The sequence below is a fragment of the Macrobrachium rosenbergii genome, chromosome 3 (assembly GCF_040412425.1).
Source record: "Macrobrachium rosenbergii isolate ZJJX-2024 chromosome 3, ASM4041242v1, whole genome shotgun sequence".
NCBI classification, from domain to species: domain Eukaryota; kingdom Metazoa; phylum Arthropoda; class Malacostraca; order Decapoda; family Palaemonidae; genus Macrobrachium; species Macrobrachium rosenbergii.
The window spans coordinates 80,362,471-80,390,391 of record NC_089743.1 but is presented as its reverse complement, the minus strand read 5'-3'; the positions used below and the strand labels follow the sequence as shown (position 1 = coordinate 80,390,391).

At 39.9% G+C, this 27,921-nt stretch overlaps 1 protein-coding gene across 1 annotated transcript in view; it reads left to right on the top strand.

Moving 5' to 3' along the window:
* LOC136851612 (latrophilin-like protein 1) overlaps positions 1-27,921 on the top strand; it is an 86,774-nt gene that overhangs the window by 8,307 nt on the left and 50,546 nt on the right. Inside the window, exons 2-9 of the mRNA XM_067125980.1 lie at positions 11,399-11,633; positions 13,323-13,485; positions 19,537-19,708; positions 20,175-20,283; positions 23,657-23,838; positions 24,537-24,658; positions 26,553-26,653; positions 27,877-27,921. The exon at positions 27,877-27,921 is cut by the window's right edge and continues 138 nt beyond it. Of these exons, the coding sequence (XP_066982081.1) occupies positions 11,399-11,633; positions 13,323-13,485; positions 19,537-19,708; positions 20,175-20,283; positions 23,657-23,838; positions 24,537-24,658; positions 26,553-26,653; positions 27,877-27,921 (1,129 nt within the window). The remainder of the gene's footprint in view (positions 1-11,398; positions 11,634-13,322; positions 13,486-19,536; positions 19,709-20,174; positions 20,284-23,656; positions 23,839-24,536; positions 24,659-26,552; positions 26,654-27,876) is intronic.

Genomic DNA, 27,921 nt, shown 5'->3' with positions numbered 1-27,921 from the left:
AAACAGGAGTGCCACTACAGCTGTCACTGGTATCACAGTTTATTGAAGCAGAAGGGCCACTACTGCTGTCACTGGTATTGCAGTTTATTGGAAAGAAGTGCCACTGCGATTGTGTATGGTATCACAGTTTATTGAATCAGGAGTGCCCCTGCAGCTGTCACTTGTATCTCAGCTTATTGAAACAGGAATGCCACTGTAGTTGTTACTGCCATCACAGTTAATGGAAACTGGATTGCTGCATCAATTGCTGGCATCACAGTTTATTGAGGTAGCTGTCATTGGTATCACGGTTTATTGAAACTTGGAGTGCCTCTGCAGCTATCACTGGTATTGCATTTTATAGAAACAGGGCTGCCCCTGTAGCTGTCACTGGTATCAGAGTTTATGGAAACAGGAGTGCCTCTGCAGCTTGTCACTGATATCACAATTTATCAAAACATCAGCTGTAATTTGTATCGCATCTTATGGGAACAGGAGTGCCCTAACTGTTTGTCACTGTTATTGCAGTTTATGGAAAGTGGAGGGCCTCAGCAGCTTGTCACCATTATTGCACTTTATGGAAAGTGGAGGGCCAACCCACAATTAATCAATTAATCAATCAATCAGCAACCTGTTGCTGTTATTGCAGTTTATTGAAACATAAATGTATCTGCAACTGTCACTGATATTGCAATTTATTGAAACAGGAGTGCATTTGCATCTGCCACTGGTATTGCAATCTTTTGTAATAGGAGTACCCCTGTAGTTGTCACTGGTATTGCAGTTTATTGAAGCAGAGTGCCTCTGCTGCTGTCACAGGTATTGCCGTGTATTGAAACAAAAATGCATCTGCATCTGGTATTGCATTTTACTGAAACATTAGTGCTATGAGTTGTCACTGGTATCACAGTTTATGGAAACTGGAGTGCCTCAGCAGCTTGTCTTTGTTATCATAGTTTATTTTAAAAAGTGTGCCTCAGCTGCATGTCACTGTTATCTGGTTTATTGAAAGAGGAGTGCCTCAGCAGCTTTTCACTTTGATCACAATTTATTGAAACAGGAGTGCCTCAGCAGTTTGTCACTGTTATCGCAGTGTATTGGAACAGGAGTGCCACGGCAGCTTGTCATTGTTGTCTGGTTATTAAAAAAAGGATGCATTTGCAGGTACTTAACTTAGGAGATGGAAAAGGTGCTGATGCCATCATCAGATGTAGAAAATCAAATCAAAGAGGACGAGCACACAAAAAACGTTGTCGTGCTGAAAATGGAATGATGAGTGGCGCTGGTGTCGCCGTCCTGGCGGTGTTAGTGTCGGAGCTGCAACGGCTCACCACGCTCTTTCGGGGTTTTGATAAGGGAGATCTTTCAGTATATTTCCGTGGTAGTGGTATTTCACTCACCCTTCTTTATGCGACGTCTTCCTAGAAGACGCTCGACTACAAGGAGTAAATAACCCCAGCTTTCCTGAAAACTCTTTTCTCTGGTATATCTAGCATTGTTATTCGAAGTTCTTGCTGTAATGGAATTTCACCGGGTGACCAGGACCTTCCTCAGAAATAGATTTTTCCTCTGTCAAAATCCCTTTTTCTCATCAGGTAATCAGTGAGCCATCAGAAATATTCTTCCATTTAAGCAGCATTATGCTCTGTGACAATGACTTCGTGGAATAGTTTGGGAAGGTGAATGTTCAAAATTACTACTAATGGATCTTAATATACTCTTGGTCTCAGCAGTGCATTATACAAGAAGTGAAATGAATGCATTAAAATTATACTTCTTAATGTATCAGGAATTACCTGAGCTGCACAACTTTTCCGCACAAGGAAGTGTTGTGGGACCAACTTTATTTAGGCTGCATGCAGTTAAATTTTCATTTCATCACTAAAAATCGGTGTTTAATTTTTTTGGTTAATAAACACTTCATCCTGGGTAAAGATGACGCTGAAGATACCATGTCCCACCCACAAAAAAAGACACAATGAAGAACATGAAGATTGTGGATTACTGTATATATTACTGTACATATATGCATTCTATATGTTTCATGAATATTGTATGTTACAAACGCATGTGCATGAGTCACGCTGTCAGCACTCTTCACATGTGCATGAGTACTATTCCTGCTTCTCTCAGCACGAGTTGCCCGCCTTGCAGAGCCCTCCTGTATTTACCTATTTGCTTTATGGAATAAAGCAACCTGTGACTCGGGATCTTATTTCTCCATCCCTGCAATCTTCTGTCTTCTACAAGACATCATCACATATCACCATGGTGCAGTGACTAAACTATCCATCATTATAAGGGAACACCGGAATCCAGCATTCGAATCGAGCCACCATTACCCTTCGATCGCCTGTGGATCTTGCAGTGTTGGTGTGGTGTTTGTGCTATGTTTGTGCAGTGCCAGTGCGGCGTAATGTTAGTGCTTTGATTCTAGTGGGTTGTGTTTCTCTTGTGCTCCTCCCCAGCCACACAATGGGGCCTCATTACCCAACCCAGCTACAGAGTCCGAGGCACATCCACCCTCTCTCATCATTCGGCACACACTTCCAACTCATTACTCAAGTCTCAAGTCAATGGTCAAGATGTCAAGTTGTCAGACTCCTCTGACTGCCCACCCCCCAGGACCCCCTCCCAGACCCACTCTCCCCTGCCAGTGTTCACCAAACAATTGAATTATTTACAGTAACATTATAATAAAAACTGTAGAAATTCTCCCTCATCTTTTCTCCTCTTCCTTTAAACTGTGGATGACACAGCTGAAAATGATCCATAATGGCTTCTGCCTCACATCAAGAGGATCCTGGGGATATATAACAGGATCAAGACCCTGAGGACTGCCAGTTGCCTTCATACCTAGTCTCACCAACAGACTGTAGAACCCTACCGGGCTTTACAATGCTGGAGTCCCTGCCTTTCCTCTCACCACACCTGACTATACCACCTCCCACAGCTCCAAATGTGGAGTCAAGGCTCCTCATCAAATACCTGGAGGAATCTCAACAGGCCTAGTTAGCTGCACGCCGGAGAGAGGAGGAACAGCGGAGAGAAGAGGAACAACATCTCACGAAGAGGATCTGTGCTGCCAAGAGGACAACTTAAGAAGAGAGGAGGAAACCCAACGTTTCACCGCCCTGTTGCAGCAAGCAGCACCAGCAGACTCGCAACAACTTCCCACACAATCCTCAGTGCCGTCACCCACCCAGCCACCATCCCCACAGAAGGCCATTGCCCAGACTCCACCACCCTTATGTCCTGACTCCACATACCAAGTGTTTAGGGAATGGCATAGACACTGGGATGACTACAGCGTGATGGTGGACCTAGGGACATTGCATACCAGGAAGCAGTTAATACAACTTCGCATGCGCCTCAGCCTGGAGACCTAAAGGGTACGCAAACTTATGCTCAGTGGACTGGAGTGTGGATAAAGTCCTGAATGTTCTCCAGGAACACATCAAGAACCTGTGGAATGAAGCTCTACGACGCAGGGACATGCTATCCTGCAAACAGATGGAAGGGGAAAGCTTCAGCGATTTCTACGTCCGACTGAAGCACGGAGCAGAGGAAAGCGATATCTGTCCTATCCATTCTGCTGCTTGCAAAGAGACTCAGCTAAAGGTGATCATTATCATTGGAGTCAGGGATGAGGAGCTCACCCAGAAGCTCATTGCCCTGGATGCTGCAGCTCCACTGACGACCATGGTCAACAAACGTCGCTCCTACAAGACCACACAAACAGCCACCACCGCCATATGTTCCCCTCCTTCCAAATTGTGTGCCGTCTCTACCTACAAAAAAACCAAAGGACTTGGCAACAGGGGTGCTACCTCGCACCCAACCCTAACAGGGACACTTCATGCCTTTTCTGCACAAGGCATGGCTCTGCAAATGTGCCAGCTCCCGACAGCATGTGGGCTGTAGCTGCAAGGGACATAGCGTAGAGGACCCAAAGTGCCCCTGCCAACAAGGCCCATGCAGACACTGTGGCCGGTGAACTTCTACAGCAAGTGCTACCAGCAGCAGATGAGCCATGCCCTTTTATGACCCTCCAGCACAGCCGCAAGGTCGAGACCGCTTTCCACACTCCTCTCACCGTCTTATATCCCTCACCCTCGCACAGGGACAGAGACATCCAAGATTATGATGCTGCCTGATGCAGAATACGATATATCAGTGGTGGGCCCCAGCATTGGAACTTCTTCACATTCCCAGGACTGAGCTACAGTCTCCTGCCATGTCAGTGACCCTCACGGCAGATGGGTCAAAGACACTGGCTTTAGTTACCTTTAAGGCCACCCTGTCCTAGGCCAAGTGGTTCTGCCTCACCACTATCCAAGTCCACAAGGGTGTACATATGCCACTCTTGTCCTGTGCACTCTGCAAGGAGTTGGCCATCATCCTGCCAGGCTTTCTGCAGCCCATCCTACAGGTCACCCACATTAAGTGATGTAAGAAGCTACCCCTCCATGCCAACACAACCCCTGCTGAGGCCAAGAATATTTCTTACAAACCTTCCAGACATGCATGTGTCTAAGGAAGATCTTAAGCAACTCCACTGAGGAGGACGCAGTTCGCCATCCACACCCCACGGCAGATCCCCTACGCTTTCCACGAACCTGTCAGGAATGAACTAGGCTCCATGGTCCAGCAGGGAATCATTAAGCCTTTTGAAGATGAGCCATCAGAATGGTGGCACCCTCTGGTCGTCGTCCCAAAGGCCAAGGGAGTGTGCATCATGGTGGTGCTGAATCATCTCCCACCAGCCACCCTTGCTCCATCTAGCTGCTGTTCACGCTGTCTACTTCACTGCCAAGTTCTTCACCACCACGGATGCTGTACAGTACATGGGTACCGGCAGATGGAGCTAGCGGAGGAGGACAGCCACCCCACCACTTTTATTATGGCCTACGGACGCTTCCAGCATTGCCAGGGACCCATGGGCTTTTCTTCCACTGGCGATGCCTATTGTTACTGTGGCGACCTGGCTCTCCAAGGCATGAAGAAGTGCATCAAGGTCATCAGTGACATTCTCATCTTCGACGATGGCCTACTGACACTACCACAGGATCGAAGAACTGCTCACCCACTGCTGCAAAAACAGCATCACTCTCAACAGAGAAAAGTTCACAGTGGCAGAGACCCAAGTGAATTTCTGTGGCGTCACCCTTTCCGAAGAAAGAATTGCTGCAGATCCAGGACGAGTTGCTGCTGTGCAATACTTACCCACACTGTCCAACCTGATGTATCAACATTCCTTCATGGGGTTGGTAAACCAGTTGGTGGAATTTACCCTTGATATTGCCCTGACCACACAGCCCCTTTGCCCACTCACGAGCCCCAAGCACTCTTTTGTTTGGACACCAGACACGACTACGGACCATGACTAGGCCTCCAAACGTGTGAAGCAAGCACTCTCAGGCCCTCCTGTTCTTGCGTCTTTTGACCCAACCCTGCTGACCATTCTCCAGACCAACGAATCTCGTCTCTATGGGATAGGCTATGCCCTCCTCCAGGACCATGGCTCCAGAGATCTCCAAGTAGTCCAGTGTGGATCCCGCTTTATCGTAGACGCCAAGACGAGGTATGCAACACTTGAGCTGGAGATGCTTGCTGTATCTTGGGCTCACACAAAGTGCCACTTTACCTCAAAGGACTGCCAACCTTCACCCTGCAAACAGACCATTGTCCACTGGTGCCCATCATCAACAGCTACATGTTGGACATGGTTGAAAACCCACGGCTTCAGTAAATGAAGGAGCACATGTTGCAGTACCAATTTACTGCATTGCGGCATGCCAGCAAGTCTCTTTGCATCTCAGATGCACTCTCCCATGCACCAGTTAGCTACCCCGCCTCTGAGGATATGACTGGCTGCACTGAGGTAACAGCACATGTCAGGTCCGTCATTAACGCTGTAACAGCTTCCCAGGACGAGGATGCCCCAGCCACTGACTGTGCTGACCAGACCCTGCAGGACATGCTGACAACAACACAGGCCAACCCCACCTATGTTCGCCTTCATGATTGCATCATTTCTGGGTTCCCCACAGATCAGTATGACCCACACACCTCCTTACTACTGTACTGGAAGATCTGATGGCAACCTCGTGCTCTACAAGGCAAGAATACTTTACTGGTTCCTGCAGCTCTGCATCGCCACACACTCGCCAAACTCCACAACAGCCACTGAGGTGTCCAGACTACCAAACGTCGGGCTTGACAAACCGTCTTCTGGCCTGGGATAGACTTGGACATCGCTAACACCATCGCTGCCTGCGAGCCCTGCCAAGTCCTGCGTCTCAGCCAACAGCAGGAGCCTCTTCACAGTGACGACCACCCGCCGAGGACCTTGAAGTCTGTATCGGCAGACTTCTTCCAGGTAGTGGGAAGTTTATTCTTCTGGTCGCCGACCGCCTCTCCGGCTGGCCTGTGGTCGTCCCTTGCAAGGGCGACACCACTGCCTCCTTGACCATGCTGCACTTCTGTTGCTATTTCAGAGAGATGGGTGTTCCCCTGCGCCTACACACCAATGGAGGACCCCAGTTTACCAGCAAAGAATTTGCCGACTTCACAGGGCGTTGGGGTGTACACCAAATAACCTCATCGCCACACTACCCACAGTCAAATGGGCATGCCGTTGCCGCCGTCAAGGCTGTCAAGCATTTGATTCTCAAAACAGCCCCTGCAGGAAACATCAACTGTGAGGCCTTTGATCGTGGCCTCCTCGAGTCATGAAACATGCCCAACCACTCTGGTCGCTCTCCTGCCCAGGTACTGTACGGTCACCCTCTTTGTACATGTTTGCCTGCCCATCCTCAGTCGTTCATGGAAGATTGGCAAGAAAAAGCCCACAACTGTGACTGCCGGGCCACTTCCAGAGCTGCTTAGGTGCAGTGCAACTATGACACCCATGCCTGCCCCCTGCCCAGGCTGAATGTGGGCCAACACAGCACCTGCAGGACCCGACATCCCACCAATGGGACAAGGTCAGGATCATCATGGGTGGCGCGTGATCAACGCGAGTACGAGATCTGCCTCCAAGTGGTTGAGTGCTATGTCAGAACTGTTGCTTCCTATATCCAGTGCCTGGTCCCGGTCAAGTTCCCGACCCTAACCCCTGTGGTCCTTAGCCCTGACATGGAAAAGTCGTCAATTCCCTCCAAAACTCCTCGCAGGTCTCCAAGATTAAACAGGCCTACGTAATGTACAAAGCCGACAGTTGCCACATACACAACTTGTTTCATACATACACACTATAAATTCACTGTGTTTTTTGCTTTGCACACTATTACTTGATAGTTCAGTGTATGTAACTTGCTTACTATGTTCAAGATACCTCTTTGAACACAAAAGGGGGGAGGGGAGGTGAGGATTACTGTATATATTACTGTACATATATGCATTCTATATATTTCATGAATATTGTCCATTACAAACGCATGCACATCAGTACTCTTCCTGCTTCTCTCAGCATGAGTTGCCCACCTTGCAAAGCCCTCCTGTATATACCAATTTGCTGTATAGAATAAAGCAACCTATGACTCAGGATCTTATTTCTCCATCCCTGCAATCTTCTGTCTTGACCTACAAGACATCATCACATATCACCAAAGATCACAAAAAAAAGACACAATGAAGGACATGAAGAATTGGCGGATAAAAAGACTCATTACTGGCATGTTCACCTGATGGTACATCTGTGGCATTCAGATATTATTGCTGATTATAAAAATGCTGTGCCTGAAGTTTTTTGCTTGCACTGTGTGGTCCACTCCCAATATTTGTTTGCCAATAATCTCGAAGGACGTCTCCACGATGCCCTTGCCATTGTATCAAATCTTATGCACTTCCACAATGTCTTTTCCAAAAACATTGTTTGGGATATGAAGAAGTATTTGAACGTGTAAGGTCCCCGCTAAATGGGTTTTCTGTGAAGAACCTCCCGTTTTACGGTGCCATTCCGCCTGACCTAGGTCAGGATAATTAACCCTGTTTTTCTATGTAATTGTACATTCTATTACCAATCCATATTTGCCCTTGTCTATTGTGTATGTTACAGAGTATCTTTGTATTTAATCTACTATTTTTATTTTCATGTTATCTATATGTACCTGTCTAATTTTTTGCATAATGAATGATTGACCTCGGGTCACTTGTATGTCTTTGTATGTCTTTGTACTGACATCCGCACGCCAGTATGTTCCGTCGCTCCCCACCAGTACGCCTCCCTCCTGAAGGAATTCCCTGAGGTGTTCAAGCCTGAACTTCGTCAGGTACCCGGGAGCCCCGCCAAGCACGGAATTTATCATCACATCAAGACGAGGGGCCCCTCGACGCACACAAAGTTCCGGAGGCTTCCCCCTCAGCACCTCCAGGAGGCCAAGAATGCTTTCACTGAGAGGGAGCGTATGGGCATATGCAGAAAGGCCCCCAGCCCGTGCGCCTCCCCCCCTTCACATGGTGCAGAAACCGGACGGCTCCTGGAGACCCTGCAGCGACTGCAGGCGGCTCAACCTCGCTACGGAACCAGATCACTACCCCCTCCTGAATATGCAAGACCTCACAGCCTCTTTCCACGGAGCCAAAATATTTTCAAAATTAGATTTGTTAAAGTCATATTTTCAGGTACCAAGTATACCTTAGTTTTACCAGACCACTGAGCTGATTAACAGCTCTCCTAGGGCTGGCCCGAACGATTAAAGTTATTTTATGTGGCTAAGAACCACATTATAGCGAGAAATGAATTTCTATCACCAGAAATAAATTCCTCTAACTCTTCATCAGCCGGCCGCGGGAAATGAACTCCGGCCCATCGAGTAGCTCCAGAAGACATTCCCAAAACTGCCATCATCACGCCCTTCGGGTCCTACGTCTTCGTCTTCTCCACCTTCGGACTGAGGAACGCAGGGGCGACTTTCCAGAGACTGAGGGACAGCATCCTGGGGGACTTGAACTTCTGCGTCTACTACGTTGACGACATCCTAATTTTTTCCAGGTCCCACAGAGAACACCTGCGGCACATCTGGAAGGTCCTGCAGTGCCTGCAGGAGAACGGCCTCATCGTCAGGTTCGACGAGTGCATCTTCAGCATCAAAAAAGTTGACTTCCTGGACACACGGGTTGGGCGCATCCACGTCAATGTTGTGGGTCCTCTTCCCCCATCAGGAGGAGCCATATACCTTCTGACAATCGTCGACCACTCCACCAGGTGGCCCAAGGCGACTCCCATGTGCGTGCGCTGAGGCCCTCCTCCAGCTGGATCAGCTGGTTCAGTGTCCCGGACCAAATAACTACAGACGGGTCCAGCTTTCCTGTCCGAGCTGTGGACCGCCCTGGCACGCCTGCTGGGGACCACTCACCACAGCACCACCGCCTACAACCCTGCAGCCAACAGGTTAGTGGAAAGGTTCCACAGGTCCCTGAAGGCGTCCTCATGGCTCGATCGCCGAAAGGTGGAAGTATCCAGCTGCCTGGGTCCTCCTCAGGTTGAGGACCACTCCAGAGCCAACGGCAACCTGTCCACAGCAGAAAAAGTCTCGGGAGTCCCTCGTTGTCCGGGCGAACTCAACACGCAGGACCGGGACAGCCCTAACACCTGGGAGGCTCTGCGGCAGGGTCAGAAAGTTCGCCCCCCTGCCAGCAGACGTATACCGACAGGACTCCCCCTTCATGCCTCGGTCTGTCCCTCCACCACCGTCTTAAGCTCAGGAACGATGTCCGCCCACCTTAACAAGGTCTTCACAGGGCCTTTCCTCGTGCTGGAGAAACAAAAGGCTTTCCAGGTGGCCATCCACAGGAAGGACGACTGGGTGTCGATAGACCGCCTCAAACCCGCAATCCTGGAGGAGGACGTTGATGGCACTCCCCAGGGTCCCCCGCAGGAGACATCGCCTCACCCGCACACCCCGCTCACAAGGAAGCGTTCAGGCACCCTGGAAAGGCGGGCCCCGGGCAAGGAGTCACCAACCACTCCCTTGCACGCAACACGCCAGGGAGTCGAATGCACCTCCCACCTGGCGATCAAGGGCCGCGACCTCTCCGCCGCCCCAGCAGATACTAGCCGTGATCAGACGTTACCCACGTCATGGGGTGGGGAGTATTGTAAGTCCCGCTAAACGGGTTTGCTGTGAAGAACCACCCGTTTTCTGCGGTGCCTTTCACCTGACCTTAGGTCAGGATAATTCGACCTGTTTTTTCTATGTAATTGTACATTCATTACCAATACATATTTGCCCTTGTCTATTGTGTATGTTACAGAGTATCTTTGTATTTAATCTACTATTTTTATTGTCACGTTATCTATATGTACCTGTCTTATTTTTTGCATAATGAATGATTGACCTCGGGTCACTTGTACAGTATGTCTTTGTATGTCTTTGTACTGACGTCTGCATGCCGCTTTATAAGCGGGCTGCTTCCTCAATAAACTAGCAGTACTCGTCTCCCTGCTCTTTTGTTTAGCATCCTCTCACAAACGCCTTCGTTGCTTACTTGCACTCTAGAGCAGTATTGCATCATTTATGAGAGGTAAGAAAAGGCAGTAACAAGAAAAAATCTGTAAATCAATGTTTAAAAGAGGACATTACTGCTTTCCTTTGAAAAAATTAAGCTATTTTGGATTGATATTGGATGCCATAAGCTGATTTAGCGTCTTTCTTTGGGTATTGTCAGCATGAGACTGCGAGAAGACAATTTTTCTTTGTACGTTTGGAAAATATTCTTTTCAGAGGAACATTGAAAGGTTACTAGGCTATAGATCTGTTGTCATTTTAGCTTTATATAATTTTATGAAAGTAGGTCCAGCGACTTGCTAGAGATGAACATTCTGCGTTAGGCTTGGAACCATGAAATTACAAGACAGCTTCATTAAGTTTCAAAGTCATTTTGTTCATATAAATTAAAACAGGGAAGACATGATTTTCAGATTAGCAGTGATGTGGTTAGGAAGTTTTCACTGCTCTTAGAGAAGGCAGATAAATATTTCATTTCTTTCCCAAGTTCTTGAATTGTTGAACCTAGCTTTATTTAGTTTTTAGTCTCATTATTGTAAGGAGGGTTGATATTCCTTTATCACTAAGAAGAAAACCTTACACCGCAGCTGTATATTTTGTGTTTACACACAGTTTTGTTTGCTACTACAGTATTCACTTATGTGCGCAAGGAAATGATCGATCGTTTTGTTAGTTACGGCCAGCTCTTTGTCTTCATGTGACACAGCTGAGATAATTGAACATTACAGATGACATGTTCAAACTAACTGTGGCCATGAATGGGCCCACAGGGGTAATCGAATCTCAGAAGGGGTCCATGAGCAAAGAAAAGTTTGAAAACCCTTGGTTTAAACGACAATTTGTAGAGTGGCCTTTACAGATACAGTGAATTGAAAAGCCTCATTATTACATTATTATTATTCCAGGTTTCAGGTAGTTCCAACATATCTGAAGTCGGATATGGCAAGTACAAAGGCAGCGAGGTGCTTATCACCAGTGAGGCCTCAGTTGATGCAATTAATGCCCAGAACACAACGGCTTCGTCCGTTTACATTAACGAGACGATACCTACAACCAATGGCTCTGATTGGACGAACACCTCGAATTCTGTTGATGAGGAAGAATCTTTCCAGGAGCAGAAGAAACCATATGCTTTCAACCGTAAGTTGTGTCTTCAGTATGTCAATGTTGAACTTATGTTCTCGAAAAATACTGTATTTTGAAATACTGTGGTGTATTGCACAAAATAACTGCAAATATCCTTCAAATATGTCATTTTAAAAATTGGGGGCGTGATGCATGTGTTAGCAAGTGTATCAGTAACCTTATCGGTCATTTTAAATTGCACTGTTCTGTGCGGCCTGGACTATGAGACCTTGCGGATAACTTTTCAGCATACTCAGGCTACTAATATTAGATCTGTTGCTGATACTTCATTTTTGCTTGTTACATTATACAAGTGTGAATTAGTGTTAGAAGCTACTGCTGTGTCACTCTCCCTCTGTAATGTACCATTCCTGTTTCATAGATTATTTTCAGCATCCTAACTTACTGGTTAGGCAAGATTTGAAATATGCAACTAGCGAGCAGTGTCTGCCTCAGCCAGAACACTTGCACTTGAGCTGGAACTTATTTGTGAGAAATCCAAAATTTAAATTTCTCCTCATCACTTGCGTGATGTGTTTTTCTATGCTTTCAGAATTGATCTACTTTTCATTTCATCCATAATGACACTAAGGTCATTGTCTGCTTTTTTTGAAAAGCTTTAAATATTAATGAAGAAAAATTCAGATTTGGAAATAATTAGTGTAACACATTTCATTCTCATTTTTTGGCACATTATGTGTGAAATCCTTGATTTTAAATATTACTATATCAATACTAAAGTTGAACAGTATTTTCACAGAGTACAGTACAGTATTTGGCTGTACACTGCTCTTTTGGTAAGTACTGTACTCTTATTTAGTACATGCCTCAGGGAGAGGAGGGCAGATCTTAATGAGTGTTCACTTACCTTCAGTGCAGTCTCAGTTGTAAAGTTAAATGAAGAGATAGAGCCATGATGGAGTTGCAAACCTTGGCAGCAACAACAAATATATTTATGATTGGCCACAGTGACCTAACAATAGAAAGTAGTGTGTGAATAAATTCATTACAACAATTAAGTTCTTATGCGTTGAAGATGAAGGAATGGTCAAAGTTTGATCTGTAGGCGTGATTGAGAAATATGGACACATTCAATTAAAACCCCTTATACTTCTAACAGTTCTATTAATTAATGATGATGAGAATAGATTATGGCTAGGGTGAGAGGACATGAGGCAAAAGTTCACCCAAATTACAAACTGAGAGGGAAAGGTGCTTCATCAATGGATTAGATTACTGTACCTTTATTTATTCATGAGATTTCTATGACATTTCCATACTTTGAACATGATCAGATTTTGTTGACATGGTGTAGTGCCTACTCAGCAAATAAATTAATAATAAAAATTTTAATTCTCAATCAGTAATTATGCTTTATGACTTTTTACTCCTACCAACATAATTCAAAGACTTATAGAAAGGGCAGCCAAATATTTTCATTTAACACATGCTGATGGAATCCAATTAAGGTAGGACGAACGAGCGGGATCTAAACCAAAGAATGCAGTACCTCTATCTAAAAGAAATGGAGATATGTGGGATGTATGGAAAGCGGATGCAGGGAGAAAACTGCAAAGTTTGTCAGCGGAGGGAGAGAAAAAATCATCAGGTGATTGTTATTTCTCAGATTATTGTTGTTTCCAGATCGGAAGTGGATTGTGATTGTCAGACACAAGTATTGAAGATAGTTATTTTTTTTACCAGGACTCTACACTACCACCTTTCATATCTTGCGGTCTTGGAACGATTCCTACACAAACAGGTCGTCCGAAGGATTCAGAAATTTATCCTCAGCATTGGAAACTACCATCTTGGACACGCTAGACAACGTCAATGGCAATATAAACGTCACGGTCCAGATAATGAAGTAAGTCTGGGAAGCCTTTCCTTTTGCACTACATCAATATTTTAATAATATAAGCTCGAATATTTTGTCTTCGTTTAATTTGATGTTAATAATCTCATCTGCTGTTGATTATTTTTCATCTCTCTAAAGCTGGTTTAGTATCATCTGTTTCAGTGGTCCAAATTCAGTGCTTTGTTCATTCAAATAAACCCTCTATTTTCCCAAGATGTATCTTTTTCAGCTAACACTAGAAAAGGTTGATCCCTTATCCAACATTTTTCATGCTTTTGAAGCTTATAGGAGTCTGAACACAGCAGGGCACCAGATATTTTCACATTGCATTGTTTGTTGTAAGTATGGTTGCTTAAGTGCTCTCCTTGCCCTTAAGATTTTCCATTATTTTGTAAATTGTTTGTTTCTGGCTTAGGGGACCAGACACCATTTTTACATTACTCCTCATTTCATTTTAATTCACGTTCTCTTTCTCTCGTAATTTCTTGAACTGAGTTTGTGTTTCTGCATCGATTTGACTATCCATATGTTTGTGTGTGTGTGTGTGTGTATGCTTGTACATGCACTCAATACACATGTGCTTCAGAGATCCAACCTAACAATTATTTAAACTTACCAGCCACAGTGAGGAGTGTGGATCTCACCATGCAGCATGTACTGTATATAGATGACAGGGAGATTAACATGCCGCCTCCAAGGTGCCATTGAGAGGCCTCTTTTTCTCCAGAGAGCTAACAGTAGTAACTGGGACCAAGGGATTGGGTGTGGAAGACCAACAGATACCTCTAGCAGCTGAGCCTTTTACCTATTCGAAAGGGAAAAAGCCCCAGTCATTTCACAGTTTAAGGAATAATTTGATTTATCAGCTTTACAATATCTTCACAGTTAACAGACTCAGTGGAGGTCATTGCGGCATCTCCCTGTCTGTTGATTGGTCAACACCTTACCCGGTGTGTTACCTTACCAGACCAACCATCACTTCATCCACTGGATATGCTGTTTAAGTTATTCTCTTTCTCTGCTCGCGGATTGGCCAACAAATGTCTCATGCTGTGTGTATTTTGTATACATACCCCTTATATTGCCTTGTTATTCTTATGGGGTGCTGTCGGAGTGAGAGCCCTAGCCAGCACATTGCAGTTTAATATAACAGCAACTTTTGTATTTAGTCCCTGCTGATAATGGCATCTGATAAATCCAGAAATGTATAGGCAAATAAAACCATGCTAAAAACTTCTATGTACTGTACAGTATTATACTTTTCAAATGACTGAACTCATACTTTTTTTACTGTAAACAGCAGGTAAAAGTCACTAAAAATAATAAGAAAAGATCATTTTGCAATGTTTATAAACATCAAACAAACACACACACACACACACACACACATATATATATATATATATATATATATATATATATATATATATATATATATATATATATATATATATATATATATATATATATATATATATATATATATATATATATATATATATATATATATATATCTCTATATATATACAGTATACATATACTGTATCTTTGATGTTTATAACAACATTGCAAGAATAGTTTTTCTTGTATATATTTTATACAGTATATATATACTGCATAATATCAATTTTTAAAAACTACCTTGCCAAATAATGCCAGAAAGACAAAAAGTTCAAATTGTTCATACGTGGAACAAACCTGGGTCTTAACATTGGGACAAATCTTTTGGCGGCAGCTGGAAACTGGTAAAAAAATAAAAACAAGAATTGTTTATGCAAGGAATTGGTGGCACCTGGCATCTGTCAAGGAGATGAGGAGGGAAGTGGCCAGCGACCTGACCTCAACCCCGTGACATATCAGTTTTCTTTATCCCACAATGAACATTTCTGGATATGGACCCTAGTTAGTAGTGCCTCCTGATGGCTACTACAGGAGGCCATCTTTTATCACTCGTTTACCCATATTTTCTTGCACACTGCACTTTTGGACTGCCTTTCAACACTCCAATACATTCTGACCTGTCAAGTGATGGGTTTTCTTATCCTCTCAAGTGATCAGAAATAGGAACAAGTAAAAAAAATGTAAAAGTATATCTCAAGGCAGCCATTTTCAAAATGGGTGCCAGAAGATCAAATTCATCTAGGAGGCATTCTAAAAATGATAGAGCCTTAATAAATTAATTTATCTGAAGGTGGTTGCACTCATAAACATCGTGCATGTGATCCATGTTCCTTGCAACAGCAACACCCAGCAATCTATCAGGAGTTCTGTTCTGGAAAGTCTGTTGCTCAGAAGTCAGCAAGGCCTTTCTCAGCCATGGCTCTTGATCAGGCACATGAGTAAGTCAATTCACTGGTTAAAGGAGACGATGGAACAGTGGGGTTGACTGAAAACCCATCAGCACTTAGACGCTGGATGGATGCAGGACCAGCGGTAGGTACTATGTTATGTATGCGTATTGATAATAATTATGATTGCAGTTATGTATATTATCATACATGTTTATTAATTTATCACCTATAAATTGATAACACAAATGTGTTTTGAAACATTTTAAAGTCAATGTAATTATCCACTACAGATATCAAGGATGTAGAGGAATTTGAAGAGACAGCTGAAAGCAAGGTGTCTCAAGAGAAGCATCATGAACAAGCTCAGAGTGTGCAAGTCTCTTTTGCCAGAAAAATCTTAGCACTGGTTACTGCCCTAGATGAGATGGGAAATCCTTTCAAGGAAGGCAGCTGGGATCTTCTTACCTTGAACCCTAAGGATACAATGGACCATGATGTTGTCGAGACAATCAGAAGTGCTCACCAAAAAGGTCAAGAACAATATGATCTCTTTGTCAAGGAGAGATATGTTAAGAGATTCAAATCCATAACTGAGCCTATTCATAAGAATAAGCTACCACTCTTCTCCACAAAGAAACAAAAGCCACAGCAAAAGTCACAGGTGGCAACACTGAAAGATGACTGCGCCCTGTTCTTGAGGTTATATATAGCTTGTCAGTTCTGAGAAGGCAAGCGTTAGGACTTTTTCAAGTGTGAGAATCAGCCTTATCCCCCTTCATTGCGTAAACAAGGTGAAATGAGATCAGGGAACAAGGCTGATCTTTTATCTATACTTGAGGCACAAGTGGAACCCCCAGCATCAGCCCCAGATGTGAGTGCATTGGTGATTGATTGAGCTGTGATAGTACAGATGCTATCACCAAAAACTTCAAAAACCTTCCAAAACTATGCTGACAACGTGTTTGTGCCACATATACTAAACCATCTGGAACATGTGAACAAATTGGATATAGAGTGGGACACCTATGCACCCTGACAGCTTGAAGGCTGCCACCAGAGGAAGAGGAGGCAAAGGTGTGCGTAGAAGGATCACTGTGAGCTCTCCTGTGCCCAGCAACTAGAAAAGCTTCCTTAGAGTTGATGAAAACAAAACTGAGCTGTTCCATCTGCTCACAGAACAAGTCACTTCCCTAACAGTAGAAGATAAGGAGATCAACAACACATATGACAAGAAAGTGCTGACTGCAACAGCTACTGATAAGAGCCTGATTGAACACTGCTCCCATGAAGAGGCAGACTCGTGGTTGGTGCTAGTGCTGCATGTGTCTGATACAGCAAGCAAAGGGCATCAAAGAATAACTATCAGAACTGGTGACACTGATGTTGTGTCATCGCTGTGTCCAGTTTGCCAGTTTGCACAAAATACCTTACCCTGTGTCAGGAGTATGGGTATCCTTTTGGGTCGGAAAGCATCACAGATACATCGCAGCGCATGAAATAGCTAGTGCTTTGGGTCCCTCAAAAACAAACTCATTGGCAGTCTTTCACGCCTTTACCAGCTGTGACGTTATCTCATTCTTTGCTGGTAAAAGCAAATCAAGTGCCTGAGGACACATGGAAAGTATTTGATGTGGCAACATATGCATTTCTGATGTTAGCAGAAGCTCTAGCAGAGATTCCAGACAACATAATGAGCCTCCTGGAACAGTTTGTGGCACTCTGTATGACAGAATGGGAGGGCTATCCAAAGTCAATGAAGTCAAACAGCATCTGTTTGCAAGTAAGTCCAGGGCTTTGGAGCATATTCCCCCAACACAAGTAGCCCTCAAGCAATGGCATTGCGTATCGAGGCCATGTGCGGATGAGAGGTGCTTCAAAGGATCTGAGTTACCAGATCACAGATTGGGATGGGAGGAAACAGGTGGCTCATCCTTGAGTACAAAGTGGACAACCCTTCCTCCAAACTCAGCTAACTTTAGACTTACATACATTGTAAATGCAAGAAAGCATGTGCACCCTCCACTCCAAATGCTACACAAATGAAACACAGCTCTTTGTATTTGTGAAGGACAACTCAAGTGACTCATTTTTGTCTCAGTTGCAGTGGTAATGATTATGCATATACATTTGAATTTTTGTAAACTGGAAGCTCAAAATGGATGTTGTAGGATCCATACTTAACCATAGACTCTAAAATAGTCCACCTTCAAGTTGCTACTTTGTAATAAGTTTCTCTGACCGATTATATAAGGTATATGTTGCAAAGAGATACAGGGTATGTCAAATGTTTCAGAAAAATGAATAAATATTCCTGTTCAAATATGCATTCATATACAAAAATTTGCCTACTTTAATACTGTCACTATTTATTGGTGCATTTGCAGGTATGCTGAAGTATAGTCATGAGGTTTGATTTGACAATTTGTACTAATAGAATATGATGTTACTAAAAGTGTCACCAAAGGAGTAAATGTTTATGTCAGCTGTTTTGAAAATGGCAGACATTATTTAACTTATGTAAATAATAAATGTGTTGAAATTAATTTGAAGAGACTTGGGAAAGACAAACAACACATTTTATATATATGAGAGGAAGTAATGGAGTCAAAAGTTAGTCTAATGTTGCTGAATAACAAAAATACGGGGTAATAATCAGTCCTTAGATTGCAAGCCCCATACTGGCCATCAGGGGAGAGGGCTGAATGGAATCCATATCAAAAATGTTCGGTGGGGTTAAAGTAAATGTGCAAAGTTTTATGCTTCTACCCCAAAGCGCATGATCAGGTCCAAAATCTTGGGTTAACCGCCCCACTATTGGGCCCGGTGGTGGCTACTCAACAAGTTGTGTAGCTCATCCAGTGCCCCTAGTGGGACAGTTTTGTATCTTGCCTAAGGTGATGCTATGAAAGTGAGGATGATTGAGTGAAAGTGAGGATGATTGAGATGACTGGTCTCATTTCCTCTCCCCTTTTTTCTTGTCTTCTCTACCTGCGGGCTGTAAGAAGATGGTTCCATCATATGCTGGAATGGGCCAGATACAGGTGAGTGTAGTAGCCATACTGTTGATTTGTTTTTATTCTACACGAATATACCTAGCAGTAGCAAACCCTTCCTCTCTAGCAAGGAGAGAGAGGAATGATAACAAACATGTATAGGTGGCTATCTTAATTTTTATCTGAACAGATATAACTCTTTAACTTCCTCTAATGGAATGAATTTCTGCATTGGACTTAGCCCAGTAATTTGACTGTTGGATAACCATATATCTAACAGATCAGAGGCTTAGGTCTCCTTCCTTTGAATTATCTTATTCAGGAAGTATGACCGGGCGTGCCAAACCTCTAGTTGGTTCAGGATTCTCTTACCTCCATCCCACCAAGAGTGAGTCTGACCTAGTGTTAAGACCCAGGTTTGTTCCGTGTATAAACATATGACAAATTTAAATTAATTTGTATTTGTCTTAGCTATCAAACCTGTTCTCTTAACATTTACTGCCCACTTCTAGTCACCCTTCTTTCAGTTAACAATGGGCTGGAAGAAAACATACGTCACGTGGTTGAGATCAGGTCGCTGGCTGCTTCCTTCCTCATCTCTGTGACAGATGCCAGATGCCACCAATTCCTTGCATAAACAATTCTTGTTTTTATTTTTGCCGGTTTCCAGCTGGTGCCAGAAGATTTATCCTAATGTTAAGACTGCAGGTTTGTAAGCTATGAAAAATACAAATTAATTTAAATTTGTCATTATACTAAACGTAATATGTTTTCAGACAGTCATGGAATGGCAACTTGGATGTAACTGTGGCATTAGATTACTCAGGATATGAAGATCACACAGCAGATATAGAGAATTCCATTAAAGTCCAACTCTACTTAGGCAGCATGGGCTCTTTTGCTGTTAACTCTCAGTACTTCACCTTCCAGTCTGAGAAAAGTGAGATTGTTTGTTTTTGCTCTAATGTACATTTGTTATAGCAACAGAAGTTTTAATAATAATAAAAATTGTAATAATTATTAATACTGTAGTAGGAGTAGTATTAGATGTGTTCAAAATGGAAGATAATTTTACTAGGCAAAGTTGTGACTTTTGGTAGTACAGTATACATCATTTACTCTCTGCCCTGTGGTATTTTTATCAGTTAATATGACAATAAAGTGAATTTATCATTAAGCAATCTGGTCTGATGCTGTTGTAAAGTTTTTTGTATTGTGTGGGAATACTGAAAGGATCAAGTATGTAACTGCTTGAAAAATTTCTGATCCTAACTGTAATCTAATTCCCTTATTTTTCCAAGATGTATTGAATAAACTGAGGTGGAAAGAAGGTCAGCAGTCACAGTGTAAAATAAAACATCGACCCCTGTGTGTCATAGTTTGATTCTTACAATTTTTCTTTTGATTTTGGCAGTGCAAGAGGAATCAGCAGCATACATGTGGGGATGGGAAATGCATTCCCGAGTTCTATCTCTGTGACGGATATTTTGACTGCCTCGATGGCTCTGATGAATTTCATTTGTGTAAGTACTTGTAGTCCATTATCTTAATCACATTGAAGAGAAAGGATTACTTCTATACTGCCTTGACCCATGTGTTGGCATTGTATTGCTAGAAGACTGGGGCATAGCCCCAAATTTTTTTAGAATGGAGGACTCTTTGCTCAGTAAACAAACTAGGCTCTATCATATGTTCAACCAAATAACCACGTAATACCAGAGTTAACCTGCCCTTTGATGCTTTAAAGCGTGGCAGTGCCTTATTTACACTTTTGTGTATGCAGAATTTGAAAGTTTCTTAACTCTGCAAGAATTACTTCATAGGCAGATGCAGTCTCTCCATGTTCTTCCTTAATGCACAGTCAGTCCAAGACAGTAATTATTATTGTCAAAAAAATACAAAATGCAAATACATTCAGGATAATAGTTGGGAGGAAGGAGTGTACAGGAAGACAACTGAAGCTGGATAGGTGACATGATGCTACTGGAGCACAAGTGTAAATGCCAAGTAAAAGTGAATGATGCAGTGTTTTGCATATTGCTGAGAACTTAATATGTAGGAGCATAACACACCTGATGTTATGAAAGATTCTGTACATTTTTTAAAAGTAGAATGTGGTTTTGGGATTGCGTTGCTTTTGCTCAGTAAACATATGTGTAGTATAATATATATATATATATATATATATATATATATATATATATATATATATATATATATATATATATATATATATATATATATATATATACTGTATATATATATATATATATATATATATATATATATATATATATATATATATATATATATATATATATATATATATATATAATATATATATATATATATATATATATATACATATATATATATATATATATATATATATATATATATATATATATATATATATATATATATACACATATATATATAATATATATATATGTATATACTACATGTTAAAAACCTTGCTGTTTCCTCTAACACGTGATAAAAGCAACGCAATGGCCAAAACCACATTCATACTTTATTTTAACTCCTGAATTATGGATGAACCATAATGTACAGAAACTTTCATAACATCAGGTGTGTTATGCTCCTACATAGCAAGTTCCTCAGCAACATGTCAAAACACTGGATCATTCACTTTACTTGGCATGCACACTGCACTCCAGATCATGTCACCTATCCAGCTCCTATATATATATATATATATCCTCCTATATATATATCTTATATACTCTTACACTATATGGATATATATATATATATATATATATATATATATATATATATATATATATATATATATATATATATATATATATATATATATATATATATATATATATATATATATATATATATATATATATATATACATATATATATATATATATATATATATATATATATATATATATATATATATATATATATATATATATATATATATATATATATATATATATATATATATATATATATATATATATATATATATATATATATATATATATATATATATATATATATATATACATTATACATATATATATATATATATATATATATATATATATATATATATATATATATATATATATATATATATATATATATATATATATATATATATATATATATATATATATATATATATACATATATATATATATATATATATATATATATATATATATATATAGGTCATTCTGACCCTCAGTAACCTCCTCGTGGATCTGACATATGTCCCAGTTTTATATATTAGAGGTCAAAAGATCTTTGTATCTGAAAAAGGAACCGATCGTTTGTGGATTTTTAGGGATTAATTTTAGATTAATGTTTATGAACAATTTGTGCGAACCTTTGTCGAAAAGAATCATCATGTAAAAATGGAAATTTGGCATAAAAAGCTAATTTTGGTACTGTACAAGGTTTTGGCGATGTTCATGAATTGTTTGTTAAGGAACATATGGAGCTTTTTAAAAAACAAGTTCTGTGGGAAGCAGGTATTCATAAAATATTCAGAAAGGAAACTAATCCTTCATGGAAGGATTGCCAGTTCGATGTAATAAAAAAATTCATGAACATCACCAAACCTTGTACAGTACCAAAATTAGCTTTTTATGCCAAATTTCCATTTTTACATGATGATTCTTTTCGACAAAGGTTCGCACAAATTGTTCATAAACATTATGGTGCCATTAATCTAAAATTAATCCCAAAAATCCACTAACGATCAGTTCCTTTTTCAGATACAAAGATCGAATGAACCCGCTTTTGACCTCTAACGTGGTATATAAGTATACTTGCCATAAGTGTAACTCTGGGACATATGTTGGATCCACGAGGAGGTTACTGAGGGTCAGAATCGACTCTCATCGGGGATTAAGTTTTTGTACTGGCTGTAGGCTCTCCAATCCCAAGCATTCAAGCATAAGAAACCATTAAAAAATTTGTAAAACATATATTGATAGAAATGATTCCTGTATCATAGGCCAAACAACTAATGCATGGGAACTGCCTATCCTGGAATCATTATTTATTAAACAACTAGTTCCCCAGTTAAATACCCAGACCTCCTCCACTCAGCTCTACCTGAGTTAACTTTTTATTTATGCATTCTGTCTTCTGCCTTCTTGGTATAAGGTTGGTTAGCGGTCTTTGATTTTGCTTTTATGTCTTTTGTTTTTTTCTTCTTTTTTATCTTGTATTCTAACTGTGCTGTATTTTATGAATTTTATTGATTTTTAGAGCATTTTTTAAAGTAATTTTATTCATTATTTAATAGATTCCCTGATGATGTAATAAAGTTACTTATTACGAAACTTTGGAAATAAAGAATATGCTGAGATTAGTACGTTTCCATGGTCCACCTTCGCGCTGATGTGTGCCACTGGCCGTCGCCTACTTCTGTTTTTATATATATATATATATATATATATATATATATATATATATATATATATATATATATATATATATATATGTGTGTGTGTATATGTGTATGTATGTATGTATGTGTGTATGTATGTGTGTATGTATGTATGTATATATACTGTATATGTGTGTATGTGTTTGTGTTTAAAAATCTTGCTGTTTCCTGTAACACTCGATAAAAGTAACACAATGGTCAAAACCACATTCATACTTTATTTATACAGTATATATATATATATATATATATATATATATATATATATATATATATATATATATATATATATATATATATATATATATATATATATATATATATATGTATGTGTGTGTGTGTGTTTATGTGTATGTATGTATGTATGTATGCATGTATGCATGCAATTTAAGCATGCTCAGATACATCTCAGAGTACCTCTGCTAACTGTTTTCACTTACTCCTTTCTCAAGGTTTCCAACTCCCAGACAACATAACACTTACGAGCAGAAATGCAAGAACAGTGAAGCTTTGGCCTGTCGATAGATCCAGCAATGTGGAGATGAAATGCCTTCTCCCTGAGCCCAAGCAATACCCTCATAATTGGTGCAGAGTGGGACAGAGCAAAGTTATGCCAGCACCTGCAATTGAAAATGTAAGTACTGTAATCTGTGTCACTGAGATTGTATTGGAACTTTAGTGGATAGGTGAAGTATCTTGTGTATTGAGACTGTAACCTCATATTGCAAATATAAGTAATTACTGTACATACATAAATAAGACCAGTAACATATAAGAATTACTAAAATAGGTTGATTTTGTATTTTCACCACACTTTTAAGATATTTTAGAAAATACAGATTTGGGATTTACTGAGCTAAATGCTAATTTGGGAGCCCAGCCATTCCAAAATACGTTGAGAATTTATTATAGATATTAAGGACCCACTCCTTTGTAGAAATAGTTAACTTTTGATGGGAAATTGCAAATGTACTGCTCCTGTAGAGATTTAGCTCCAGTTTGTTTAAAAAAAATTTCTCTCTTATATCATCATCTCTCAGGTGAGGGTTTTTTGTAATCTCTTTGGTTAATTTGGACCCTCAGGAATTTAAATGTTCATATATTTTTTTAGGAAATTTTATTAATAATTTTTGGATGAAAATGGTAGTATTTATTTGTGTTGTAGATTTACTGTAAACTTCTGGACAGTAACAAAACTTAAATTGTAAGTTTGTCACAAGAAATGTAACTTGGGATATTGTTCAACATATGCTTTATAAGGTGTATACTTGATAAGAGGCTTGTAAAATGTTAATGCCACCTTTTTTTTTCTTTTTTGTTGCCTTACACAAGCGGTCATTGATGTTCCAAAACGTGCGTTCACTTCATGCAGGACTTTATACCTGCAAAGACCCCTTCAATGAAGATGAAAGAGAACATTTAGCATTTTTGAATGTTAAAGGAATTATACCAAGGTATGTGGGCATGTGAACACCATTTTAAATACATTTTAAATACACAACATCATGATACTCAAGACCATGACTGTTAACACTTTTTATGCTGAAGTATCTGATATAGATGTGATTCTGCAAATCAAACTCATGAACTACAACAAGTGTTACCATACATCACTTACATGATTGCTGACTCATAATATGAAGGGGTAGAGTAATTAATTCAGAAAAACAGGCACAAAGAACAAATCAAACTTCTTGCCATTCCAAAAGGATAGAAACAGTTTAGTGAATATTTTCCATTATTTTCACGGAAAAATTTTATGTTTATGAATTCTATTAAAAATTCACCTTGGTTTTACTATCAGTGATTTGTACAAATGGTTGTCATCAATGAACATACCAAATAAAGGCCCTCAAATTTGTTTAAGGTATGGCTTAAGACTATGTACATCATATTTGAGTTACTATACAGTACTACTACTACTATTGGCGATTTTCGGTTATCGTCACGCTGTTGGGATTGAACCCCCTGCCGATAAGCGGGGACTGCCATACTGCTACTACCATTGCTGCTATTTGACCAGAAGTTGTAAACAGCTAAAATCTGGGAATTTATGAGGTTAATTTTATGCAACTATTGCATTTGATTTTCATTAGTGCTTTGAATTCAGAAGATTTCCATTTTATAGGCAGAACCTAGTAATCATCCACTAAAGGATTGAGGACTTGCTATTTGTGATCATACATTATTGAAAAGACTTTTTAGGTTTAGCCAGGGTAGTTTTTGTTGACAGTGGGCTCTTCTGAGTCTCTATAACACTAATCTAACAATTTAGAGAATTAAAACTCAACATAACATTTGTTTTTGGAGAAAACAGGGTATCAATAATATGTTTAATTACACTTGATTATACTTGAATATAAAGGAAGAATATAAGATGTAGAAGAGAAGCACCAAAGAATGCAGAATGTTATCACAAAAGATGCAGGTACTGTATACTCAGCTGTCATAAAATATATACACAAGATAAGTTGTTCCTTACTGTGCAAAGATGCAAAGACAACAAGGATACTTGATTTTTAAAGTTCAGTCACAATGGATGCATGGGTGGTCATGAAGGATATATGAAACCAAAAAGACCCTGAATAGACAAGGTAAAGAAATGCATTCAATAACAGACCATCTTACATTCTTCTCATAATACCATTGGTAATTACCATATACTCTTTACTTGCCTCACTCATAAACTTTATTTGTAATTTTCACACAAGACATTTTCTGGAATCATGGAAGAGCAAAGTGATCTATACTAGTTAGTCATGGAACTCTTTGTAAAAAATAGGGTGACTTTGTAACTAAACATTTGTCTTTGTGTTGTTCCTAGCCATTCATTTAGCTCATTTCTTGGCAAGTAGCTCACCATGCTCGTTTCCTTAATATCATGTCTAGTCATATAGTTAAATCCTGCAAGCCATTGCAAATTTCTGCTTTCATTTGTTCATCATCAGCTTCATCATCCTTTTTTAATTGTTGTGTTACTGTAGTTGTATTAGTATTAGTAACACTATTTGTGGTATTGTAGATGTGGGATCTGTAGGTGATGGTGTCATTATTATTATTATTATTGTTATTGAAATATTTTTAAGGGAGGAGTTAAAAGATTATTACAATTTACTAATATGAATAGGAACATCCAGAAGCCTTTCAATCACTCAAAAGAATTCTCATTTTATTTCTGTATTGTCCATAATAACACTTGAATTACCTATATCCACATTTAATTATGCATTAAAGATTTTTTCACTCTTAACAGAATTTTATATCACCAAACTTTGGTGCAGTATAGACGGTTATTTTCCTTCCATGGCATATATCAAATGTGATTATCTCCTCCAACTCTCTTAACAGATTCAGTGGGAATATATCCTTCATGTCAATACACCACCCTATGTCCTTGGTACACGATTCCTTCACCATTGAAATTTCATTCAAGACCTTAACAGAAAGTGGTAAGTCAAGTTGGTCTCTCTACCTTTCTTAATCATTTTGTCATGATTAAAAGGCTGAGAATAAGATTGGTAGTACCCAAATTAAGCTTTGTTATTGAAAGAAATGAGCATAATGAACTTGTTATCATACCTTAGTAACTTGTCAACATGGCATTTTTGAATTTGCTTTTGCTGCGTTAGTAGTTCAACAGCACAGTTTAAATAATACCAGTTAAGACTCATTTTCACATGCATCAAAAACTGTTCAAGAATTAGTATAAATACAAGGATTTTAATCCCTGATTTGAAAATTCTTACTTTAGCATTTATATTAATCTAAGATTTTTAGCTTACCGTGATTTCATCCTTAATGAAGGGTATTCAAAATTTTGTTGAGTAGCCTAAAATGCATTATATTGTAATTGCTTCAATTTAAAAACAGTCCAGAAGATTGAAATCAGTATGTTCAGTAATCACATCTTTCAAGCATGGTGTGGATTACTTTTTGACAGCTAAAAAATGCAACAATTGAACTGCATCCCAGTCTTTCTAATTTTGCAAACAGCAAGTATTAACCATATTCTTAAGTGTCTCATAGAAGTGCTCACTTGCTCATTGGAATATTTTTCAGTCATTTCACCTTTATGGAAAGGAAGATTGGATGTTGGATGTTGAATGTAATTGAAGAAAAAAGTTGGGGAAGTTTAAATGAGTTATTAATAGTACTGCACATGTAGTATAAAGATTGTTGAATTAGTGAGAAATGTGGAAATGTCATCAGAATGTGGCAAAAAGTTAAGGTATGTGAAACAATAAAAATGCCTCTTGAGAAAGCATGATTACATAAAGAACTGAGGATGATAGGCCTGTGACAATGCAGTATAATTCAGAAATCAGATCTTTTTAAGGATGAATGAGAGGGAGACCAAAGAAAGTGCTTGCTGGATGAACTGAAAAGTGTTAGAACGGAGAAGCTTCAGCACTCATAAACACAAGAGCATGTGTTTGAGAAAAAGATTGAGTAATGCAATGTATGCATGTGGAATTTTGCCCTGTGTTTTTCTTTAGCTACCCTCTGTCAGGAATGACTGCTTATTGGTAAAAAAATATATGTGTCTATGTATTTAACATCCATACATTACAGTGCCAGATAGTACGTTACCTGGGAGACATACAAGGAACCATACAGAAATGCTAGTAAACAAGAGGGCATACTATTAATATGTATGCATTTACCTTTTCAGGGTTTATTTTGTTTGTCACAAACCTCAATTCCCCAGAAGAAGACA